Source organism: Panthera pardus, unplaced genomic scaffold (genome assembly GCF_024362965.1).
Source record: "Panthera pardus isolate Hobbes unplaced genomic scaffold, ASM2436296v1 HiC_scaffold_15, whole genome shotgun sequence".
In the NCBI taxonomy this organism is placed as follows: domain Eukaryota; kingdom Metazoa; phylum Chordata; class Mammalia; order Carnivora; family Felidae; genus Panthera; species Panthera pardus.
Genome location: NW_026526710.1, coordinates 15,560,140 through 15,571,189, shown reverse-complemented (window position 1 = coordinate 15,571,189; position 11,050 = coordinate 15,560,140). Strand labels below are relative to the sequence as shown.

At 43.8% G+C, this 11,050-nt stretch overlaps 1 protein-coding gene across 8 annotated transcripts in view; it reads right to left on the bottom strand.

The window, feature by feature from the left end:
* Nucleotides 1-4,492: 4,492 nt before the first annotated feature.
* PRR14L (proline rich 14 like) overlaps nt 4,493-11,050 on the bottom strand; it is a 59,131-nt gene continuing 52,573 nt past the window's right edge. For 7 of the 8 annotated variants that reach the window (XM_019426780.2, XM_019426781.2, XM_019426784.2 and 4 more), the window contains 2 exons: nt 10,231-10,302; nt 4,493-8,994 (listed from right to left, as the gene is read on the bottom strand). In XM_019426780.2, the coding sequence (XP_019282325.2) occupies nt 8,715-8,994; nt 10,231-10,302 (352 nt within the window). In that variant the 3' untranslated portion in view covers nt 4,493-8,714. The remainder of the gene's footprint in view (nt 8,995-10,230; nt 10,303-11,050) is intronic. The other variant, XR_008422165.1, reaches the window with a different exon arrangement.

Below are 11,050 nucleotides of genomic sequence, written 5' to 3'. Positions count from 1 at the left end.
TTTGGTGGCAGCCATGGTGGTGGTTGGATATGGTGGCAGTGGGGATGGCTGCATTGGATTTGGTAAAGATGGTAGTCACTTTGGAGGTGGCAGAAGCTATAATGACTTTGGCAATTCCAATATTCAATCTTCAAATTCTGGACCCGTGAAAGAAAACCACTTTGGAGGCAGAAGCTTTGGGCCCTTTGGTGGTGGAGGACCATACTCTGCCAAACCACAAAACCAAGGTGGCTATGGCAGTTCTGGCAGTAGCTATGGCAGTGACAGAAGGTTTCAATTTCTGTCAGTAAATAAAGCTTAGCAGGAGAGGAGAGTCAGAGAAGTAACAGGGAAGATACAATAGATTAGTGAACTCAGCTAAGCACCACTGTGGCAGAGCCTAGCTGCTACAAAGAAGATACGTTTTAGATAATATTCATGTGTATGGGCAAAAAACACAAGGATTGTATTTGTGACTAACTGTATAATAGATTATTTTGGTTTCTGTTCTGTATAGAGTTGAAGTATTCCAACAAAGGGTCTTAATACGGATGTTTTGTTTTGTTTTTTTGCGCCCGTACTGTTGATTGCTAAATGTAATAGTCTGGTAATGATGTTAAATAAATGTGTCTTAAAAAAACCCCAAAAGCCAATATAGGGGTGCTTAGCTGGATCCATCGGTAAAGCATGCAAATACTGATCTTGGGCTGTGAGTTCAAGCTCCACATTGGGAGTAGAGCTTACAAAACAAAAAACAAAACAAATAAACAATGTAAAAATATTAAGTTGCTGATGGAGAGAGACAGAGACAGAGACAGAGAGGAGGTAGGGCACTGAGGGACAAATACTAACCTTTTGATAGTGGCTGTCTCTAGGGAGTGGAGAGGGGATATAAGAGGGACTGATAGTTTTGGGACTTCAGTGATCTGTAATGTTTTATTTCTTTAAAAAATTTTTTTATAAAAATTTTTTTTTAAACGTTTATTTATTTTTGAGACAGAGAGAGACAGAGCATGAACGGGGGAGGGTCAGAGAGAGAGGGAGACACAGAATCTGAAACAGGCTCCGGGCTCCGAGCTGTCAGCACAGAGCCTGATGCGGGGCTCGAACTCACAGACCGCGAGATCGTGGCCTGAGCCGAAGTCGGCTGCTTAACCGACTGAGCCACCCAGGCGCCCCTCAAAAATTTTTTAATGGTTATTTGAGACAGAATGTGAGCAAGGGAGGGGCAGAGAGAGAGACACAGAATCTGAAGCAGTCTCCAGGCTCTGGCCTGTCAGCACAGAGCCTGATGTGGGGCTCAAATTCACAAACTGTGAAGTCATGACCTGAGCTGAAGTCAGATGCCTAACTGACCGAGCCACTCAGGTGCCCCATGTAATGTTTTATTTCTTTTAAACATGACTGGAAGCAATTTGGAAAATATTAACCCTTGTTAATTCTGAATGACAGAAATATGGGTGCTTGTTATGTTGTTCTTTTCTCTTTACTGCAAGTTTTACATTTCTTAATTAAAAAAAATCTGTCTTGGGGTGCCTGAGTAGCTCAGTTGGTTCTTTTTTTTTTTTTTTTTAACTTATTTATTTTAGAGAGAGAGAGAGCAAGTGGGGGAGGGGCAGAGAGAGAGAGAGAGAGGGAGAGAGACAATCCTAAGCAGGCTCTGCACTGCCAGCACCAAGCCCAACATGGGACACGAACTCATCAATTGTGAGATCATAACCCGGATGCTTGGGGGCACCTGGGTGGCTCAGTTAAGCGTCCGACTCTTGATTTTGGCTTGGGTCATGATCTCATGATTCCTGGGATCAAGCCCCACATCTGAGTCTGTGCCAACAGAGCAGAGCCTGCTTGGGACTCTCTCCTCTTTCTCTGCCCCCCACTTTCTCTCTCAAACTAGATAAGCATTTAAAAAAACCTCTCTATCCCCACAGCACTTCTCTCTGTATTCTAAAACTCTCCAGTTGGGCTCCTCTCAGTTCCTGACCCATGTGTCTGTCTCCCCTACCTGTCCATGCCCTTCCAGAGGACTGGCTTGATAGTTTTGTGCCCATGGTACATTGATCTGTTCAATAAGCAGTGACTGAGCACCTGTGTGCCAGGGATGTGCAAGGGGCTAGGGATGGCAAACAAGACTTCACTCTTTTGAAGCTCACTGGCAAAAGGGGGAACCTGAAGAGTGAGCAGACAATTCAGAGGGTGGAGAGTGCATGGGCTGAGGAAGCATCTAAGAGGGGTGACTATCAGGGCGGTGGCAGGGGGCAGAGTGGGAAGGGGCTAGGGAAAGCCCCCAGAAATCTGAAGTAGAGGCAGTCCAATGAAGGGGTGGGAGAAAGAACACTTCTGGCCAAGGTCACAGCTTTCGTGTAAAAGCTTCAAGGCAAGCGACAGCATGGAGGATCTGAGAAACTAGAAAAAATTCAGGGTAGTGGAGCATCAAAGGGAAATGAAATAGAGAGAAAGATGTGGACAGAAACGTTGGGTTTGGTAGTACCATGGTCAGGAGTAGATGTCAGCTTTAAGCCTGTTTCTTCATCTACAAAGCGGGGATTAAAAATACCTACTTGAGAGGTGCCTGGGTGGCTTAGTCTGTTAAGCATCTGACTTCGGCTCAGGACATGATCTCGCTGTGAGTTTGAGCCCCACATCAGGCTCTGCACTGACAGCTCAGAGCCTGGAACCTGCTTTTTCTGTCTCCCTCTGTCTGCCCCTCCCCCACTTGTACTCTCTGTCTCAAAAATAAATAAACATTAAAAAAAACCCCCAAAACCTACTTTAGGTTGCTGTGAGAATTCATGGAGGTAATAAGCGCAAAATGCTTGGCCCTTGGTCAGGGCTCAATAAATGGTAGTTACTATCTTTATTTGGGGGCGAGGAGAAAGGAACAGAGAGATTTTAAGAGGTGGTTCTGAGAAGTGTGAAATTGTGTTTTACCAGGATAACTTAGGCAGGCAGCAGTAGGGGAAGGACGAGGGGCAGCCAGACTCATCCCATTCTTTGGGGTATGTTCGCACTATTTCAGGGACCATTTCACCATCTTCAAGAGTCTGACATTAAAAATGCAAAACAGGGGGCGCCTGGGTGGCTCAGTCGGTTGGGCGTCTGACTCCAGCTCAGGTCATGATCTCACAGCTCGTGATTTGAGCCCCGGTCTGTGCTGACAGCTCAGAGCCTGGAGCCTGCTTCGGATTCTGTGTCACCCTCTCTCTCTCTCTCTCTCTCTGACCCTCCCCCGTTCATGCTCTCCCTCTCTGTCTCAAAAATAAATAAACATTAAAATTTTTTTTAATTTTTGATATATATAGAGAGCACACAAGCAGCGGAGGGGCAGAGAGAAAGAAAGAGACAGTTGCAAGCACGCTCCAGGGTCTGAGCTGTCAGCAGAGCCTGATGAGGGGCTTGAACGCACAAACCGTGAGACCGTGGCCTGAGCCAAAGTCGGACACTTAATGGACTGAGCCACCCAGGTGTCCCACAACAGAGGACTCTTAAATCAGCTTGGATCAGTCCTCTTATTCTCAGGAAGCCTTACCAACACTGAGACTCTATAATGGGAGATACTAGAGAAATAACACGTAATAGATGATTAGCCTTTCCCTTCTAAACAAAGAAAATGTGCTCTTCTCAAAGAACTGTGAAATCTAAAAAGCAGAAACATAGCTGTGAGGCAGAATGCTCCCCAAATTCTGTTGTAGAAGCCATGAATTGGAAAAGGCCAAGCAGGGACGCTGTACACTGCTTTTCCTCTGGACAAAGGAAAACCATCCTCAGAAATCATGCTTCTTCCTGGGACATGTCAGTATGGTGTTTGAGAGCCATGTTTTTAGTCATTCTTTCACTAGTTGCCATCATCTCACTAGAGAACTGAGAATAGAAGACTCATAGCCTAACCTTGTGTACAGCTGGGAGGATATGTGATAAAAGGCAAGCCTCTTTTTTTTTTTTTTTTTTTTTTTACAGCAAATGAATGTACTCCACCACATTTACACTCTCCTTAGTAGTCTCATTAGCAAGTGAAGCTCTTACTCCAAATAGGTTGCTAATATTTGAAACATCTTATGACTTGAATTTATAACTGCTTCTTCCCCCTTTGCCAAATGAGAAAGTTGCACTATTTAAAAATCACACCTAAAATACTTACTCAGCAAACCTACTGCACTTAAGTGGGTAGGACTCAGATCTGAATGAGTATTGGCTGTTTCCAAATACCAAATTCCCTCAAAGAGATGATTTGCTGCCACTGAGTAAATTTAAAAAGATTCATCGAAAGCTCAGAAGGCCACCCAAAGGTGGAGGCCTATACATGTTCTGAGCACAGGACAGTCCTCAGAAAATGGTGAAACCTCATAACGTTATAGGTAAACTTTTAACGTAAAATAACAGGGGCACCTAGCTGGCTCAGTTGGAAGGGCCTGCTACTCTTGATCTTGGGGTTAAGTTCAAGCTCTATGTTGGGTGTAGAGCTTACTTAAAAATAAAATCATAAAAAAAGAGAATAGACTAACAGCCTTGACAGTTATTTGAAAGGTTTTCCCAAAAAAAATTTATTTTCATAAATTAACACACATAACAGTGGGAATTTAGAGTCACAAACTACCAAACAGAAAAAGAACTGCAGGGGCATCATGTATGCCAATGTTACCAAAAATGTACAAATTTCACTGAACTATATTGACCATGATAATATATAAACACTTCAGGCAGCTATTTACTGGCCCAGACCAGCCCAAGGAGATGCTGAGGCCTCTCACCAAGAATTCAAATCCAACTCAGCACCAGGGAGGGGCTTGTGAAGACACACAATGAATAAGCATCAAATCTGAGAATATGCTGTGCTAGATGGTGGGCTACATGGGGACCCTTACTTTATAATCAAATTAGCGTCTGCTGCTCAATTTGTAGCTAGATGATATCAAACTTTGATTTTTGTAAAATTAACTCTTCCTCTGCAGCCAGCTTTTTATATCAAGAAGTGCAGTTGTGGTAAGGAGCCCTTCTTTTGCATCAATCCAGGAAAGGCTACTCCCTACCTCTGGCCAATTATCTAGACTTTGGATACAGCCACCCAACAATGTGGTGTTTAAGAGGTCCTTTCCATGATACGAGGGGAAAAGCTTCCAAAACAAAACAAAAACAAAAACAAAAACAAAACAAGGGAATTAAAAGAAAGCACCAACTGCATACTTCTCCCTCAGGTAATGGGAGAAAAGCATCACTGACTAAAAGTTGGTCTTTCACGGATCTCCATGTATGTGGTATTAGGAGATGGAATCCCAGCCTGGGGACCAAGTGCCAGCTGTGCTTTCCATCAGGCTGCACTAGAGCCTTGGTGCTGCCGCCCCAGTACTGCACACCCTATGCTGCTCTTGGTCTGGTGGGCAGGGAGTGAGCCCTGCGGGGGGAGGGATCGTGCCCAGATGGTAGGATCTGGAATTTACCTCAGGTTGGCTCTGGCACCCGCGCAAAAGACCCTTTCAGGCAAAACTGTGACAAAATGTCATGATTTTCACAGCTCTTAAAGGAGCGCTGAGTTTTGGGATTCACAGCATGAGTTTCTAAGCTCTTCAGGCTCCACGTAAGGCAAATGCTACATGTCTTTCCACTGTACCTCCCTCAGCTGTAGCTCTTAGAGTAAGGTCAGTAAGAAAAAGTGGACATAATCTGTTTTAATAGGTATGATGAGGTACATTTAAACTAACGAAGAAATGAAACTGGAAAGGTGACCAAAAGAGAAGGAGAAAGGGGGCAGGAAGCAGATGAGGGGCAAATATAGCTATAACTGAAAGATGGAAAAAAAAAAAACATAGTTGAAGTTTCAGTGAAAAGCTGATAGGCAGAACCCTGATTGGACCTGAGATTTCTCCTCTCTTTCCCATATTAAAAACACTAAGCCTCTGGAGTTGAATTATAGTTGAGTAAATCATAGTTAACTGTAACTTCCCACCATTTGGGGTGGGAAGTCCCCATACTCAGAAACTACCAACCCCCACCCCAGAAAGAGACCTCCTGTAGCTCTGAGCAAGTGGTGTGCCAGCAGCCGATGCCCCCCCCCCCCCCCCCCCCATCGTGGGCAGGTTCCACAGGCTCCGAGGACCACAGATCTAGCCTTGCAGCTGGCCAGGCCAATGGTGAAAACAGATGCAAAGACAGGTGTGGCTGAGCACAGCTAGAACTTGCTGTATCGGTTTTAGGCAAGCAATTTCACGTTTGCAATGGGGGCCCCTTCTTAACTTTGGAGCAGGGGAAGGCCCCGAGCCAGAGGGCAGGCCAAGAATTTCAAGGATAGGCAGAGATGCCTCAGAGCTGCTTCTCTTCCACATTGCCAGGACAAGGAGGGAGCCCAAGCCTCCACTTACTCCATGCCTCCAATGTTCCAAATCATTCTTCCTGGCTCTTGCAAATACCGTGCCTACGTATAAGGGCAAACTTGAAATTATATCTCTGTAATGGTGGTGATGCCACAGCTGTGCCCGTTCAACTTCAGTCTGCTGGATGACATGGGTTGTTGCCGCATTGCTGACTCGTCTACACCAGCAACGGAGCTGGCAAACAGGGCTCTGCTGAGTTGCTGGGAGTTTGCAAGCTGTCCAGCAGCACTCCCTAAAAATGTTTGTCAGAGGGTAAAATGGAATACTAATCCCCACTCCCTTAGGCAAAAAGACAGAGAAAAACATTTAGTGTCTAAGGACCCTGTCCCAGGATGGGAGAGGTACTGAGGTGAAACACAGGTTGTGTCTATACAGTCTGGGCAAAGCAGATGTAGAACAGCGGAATCTGGTTCACATTCCAAGCCAGTGTGGAAATGCGGCTCTCTTCAATGCTATTTGGCCATGGCCTTAGAAGCCTCTATGGGTTACCAGATGTGTATTTCACTTACTAAATGCTATGTCTGAGGCAGCGGGCCTAGAAGACAGATGTGGCATTTTTTCTTGCTCATGTCAGTTCTTCTGCTCCAGTGTGGCACAGACTGTCAACCTGCAAAGGAAAGGCACATAGAGACCCCCTGCCCCCACCCCATCTTCCCACCCACTCACAAATGGGGAGACAAAGGAACCCTAGGAGACACACCAGGACGGCACCACTCACTCTAACAGACTGACTTTGAAAATATCTCTGGAGCTCTGACAGTCTCCTTGGGTGGCTGCTTCCTAGCAGTGGTTCCTAGGAGAATGGGAAGAGGTGACCAGTGTCCTGAGGCTGGGTGTAGCATCCCACTCACCAGCCAAGGAATGTTAATTCTCTGAACTTTTGTAATGAAAGCAAGAGAGAAAGAAAGATAAAACACAGGGGATGGTGGTGGCGGGGGGGAAGCAGGGCAAGGGCACATAGGAGTTAAGTGGAAAACAAATGACACCTCTGGGCCTGGCCGACCCACACAGCATCCTTCTGCCCACAGACTCAAGCAGGCACAGATGAAGGAACTGCCAACTCTGGCACTCTGCAAAATTTCCAGTAGGTTTGACATAGGAGCCCAGAGTACGATGGGTGTTCTCAGAGAGGGCTGGCCATGGAATTTCATGATCCCCCTGCAAGGATGCATCACTGGGTCTGAACCACGTGCCATCTCACTCCCCACTCTTGGAGCAAGTTGCTCTGACAGCTGCAAACACTCTGGGTCGGCCTTTTATCACCACCTGAGCTGCCGTACCCAACTTTGTTATAGACTACCACTTCAGATAAAACCCATTAAGACCACACCCAACCTTCACATTTTTTTAAATGATTGGGAGGAAAACTTGCTCTTACTTCTATCATTAAAATAAACACATCTACTTAGTGGGCAAGAATGAGAACACAGATGAAAAAGTACTCCTTCTAATGAGCTACACTGGAAGGTGGAAATGGGGAAGGGACTGCTTGAAACACATAATGGGAAAATGTCTCACCATTGTCCCATACCATGCACTGATACACTGGGTCAAATGCCTGTCATATATTCTTAAGACATTATTGTCTTTCTCCTTGATGTCTTAAAATTTTGTTTTAAAATCACATTTAAAGGCTCCAAACATGCAGCAATAATACAAAAAAAAAAAAAAGAAAGAAAAGAAAAGAAAAGAAAAATAAAAACAAATGAAAATAACACCACAACATTAAAAAGTGCAACTTACTTTGAAGGGGGCCTGGACGGGCTCCTCTGGCACTAGTGACCCATAGTCACAGAGGGGAGAAAATGATGGGGAAAAGCCACACACAACCACACACACACACACACACACACACACACACGCACACGCACGATTCTGGGCAGACAGACTCAAAAGGATTAGGAAACCCAACAGCTCATCTTTCCTCAACTACTGAAATGAGCTGGTGAGACCACAAAGAACAGGACGCCAGGTCCCCCTCCCTAGGCCACGTCTCTAAATAATCTTGGTCTAGCACCACCGTAAACAACGCAGAACTTTCACACGGACGTGCAAATGCTATGAGTCCTTGGAATTCTAGTGTTACTGAAGGTATGCTGAGTCCTCCTCCTGTGGATGGCGAGTGTGAGGAGGAGGGGGCCAGATGGTTTTCAGGACCATTTCCAGGAGAAAGGGAACATTCCTGAGGTTCAATACTCAGCAGTAGAAGTAGAGGACCCTCCTTCACCATTTCCTAAAAAGGTTGCACCTTAAAATAGGTAAAATCCACGGACTGCATTTTGAGTAGTTTGGGCGGTAGGGCAAAATTAGGCAACTTCTTCCAAGGAGACTGGAAAATCTAAAATTGAGACCCCTAAACCAAACTGCTTTTCAACAACCAGATGATCGCTCCTGCTCCTCCTCTTCCTTGGCAAAAAAGGTCTCCAATTCCATTAGTTTCTGTATCAACAGAGCATCCAGCTCTCGACTCTGCAGAGCTGCCTTCTGGGCCCTGGTAAAGCTGCCTGCCACCTTGACTTTACCACGAGCTCTCCTCTTTCGTGGGACTGTAAAATCCTGAAATTCTAGAACTCGTTTTCTCTTCTGTTGGCTGATTGAGATTAGCGTACCATTTCGTTCCTTAGGTTCCTCAAAGATGGTCTCCAAACACCTAAGGGTGGAGCACAAAAAAAGAATCACCAATACAATGACTCACGTGGCCCATCTCCTAGGTCACCAACCCTTCTGGTCAACTGGGGCTAAAACAACTAATGACTACTTACTTGACTGCTTTCTCTGGCCAGTATCTTTTTACGTACGAAGAAAAATATGTATTTATGGATATGTAATATATGAACACCCAGTGAAAAAACTGACACTGAGCAAAAGGGTAAGGAATAAAGACCAGACCCCATAGGCAACACGAGCCACTTTTTTATGTATTCACAAAGTCATTCAATCAGAGACATGCATAAATAAGCATATATTACCAGAGATCAGCCCTTTTGTGTGAAGGGACAGGTAGGAAACATTTTTAAATTAATGAGCACATAGGACTCGATTATATTTTTTGTTTTTAAACAACCCTTTAAGAATATAGAAACCTTTTTTTTTTTTTTTTCTCACAGACTGTAACAAAAAAAGAAAGGAAATGGGCCACTCGCTGAATGTGGCCTATAGTCTGCTAACCCACAGCATATATCCTCCACTTTGGTTTTCTTCTTGTGTTCAAATGGTAGCAAACCACATACACTGCCCTATACACTGTGCCTCTCTGATCTGTCAATAACTTTTTTTTTTTTTTTTGTCAATAACTTTTAAGATTATTCTAATTCAGTAAACAGGTATCTGATTCATTCCTTTTAATGGCTACAGTGTATTCCATTATAAGGCTGAATCATAATTCAATTTTAAGTTGTTTCCAATTGTTTCCTATTATTTAGCAATGCTGCAATGAATAATCTCGTACAAAGGTCTTAGAGCAAATGCTCACTTTACAGGATAAAATCCTAGAACTCTCCTGCTACAACCTGGACACAACAGGAATTTAATAAATGTTCCCTGACTTGAACTGAATTCACACTCAAAGGTAGCCATGTGAAACACTGTCTGTGTTTGGATTTGGAATCATATCTGAAGATCAATGATTACTAGTCCTGAAAAGGACAGCCAGGTTTTTGCTAAAAACACAAATACAAACTGAAAGGAAATGGTGTTTTCTGTACCTACCTAACTCATCACACATTTCTGTCCCATCCTACCACCAACCCCAGTTCAAGCGCTGGGAACTAAAAATACCAATTCTAGTTATTTCCAATAACTTCCTTTCTAAAGTGAATGGATTGGAGATTTGCATCGATCATTTCAGAAGCCCTCCCAGTCTATTCACTCCTACTCATGTACCCACCTGTTTGCAGGAGGAGACTTATAATTCTTGTTGGTATATATTTCTTCTAAACTAAACTCCTTTTTCTTTAATCTGAAAAGAGAATAAAATAAATTCTTCATGTTCTCTTAAGAGAAATAAAATTGGCTTCCCAACTTGATGAGTCCTTTTCTTACAGGCCCTCTGGATTGAGATTGATCGATTTTTTTTTTTTTAATGTTTATTTTTCAGAGACAGCAAGACAGTGCGAGCATGCACAAGCAGGAGAGGTGCAGAAAGAGAGGCAGACAGAGGATCCCAAGTAGTCTCTGCACTGACAGCAGAAAGCCTTACATGGGGCTAGAACCCACAAACCACGAGATCGTAACTTGAGCCGAAGCTGGACCTTTAACTGATTGAGCCACCCAGGTGCCCCTGCAATGAATTTTGGATGTGTCTCACATGTACAACATGTACCAGATTTTCTTTTCTAGGCTGCCAATCTTCAGCTTTATGAAATTTAGTCCATTTATACTTACTGGCAATGATATAGCTGTATTTGTATCTACTATTCATATTTTATAGCTTCTTTTACCTTTTCAATATTTCTTTTCTTCTCCTTAACTGACTGCTGCTCACTTCTCTTTTATCCCCCTTTCCTGGCTTGGAAATTATACACTTCTCTTTCAGTGGTTGGCAAGAATTTTAAGAAGTTTTCTTGACTTGGAAACTGGACTGCATCAATATTTTTACCCTTCTCCCAAACACCAGTCCCTGGAACTTTTTAATTCCAATCAATACCATCTCAATTTATACATTACTAGTGTTCTATTTTGTCTCCTTTTTTATTTTGTCATTTATT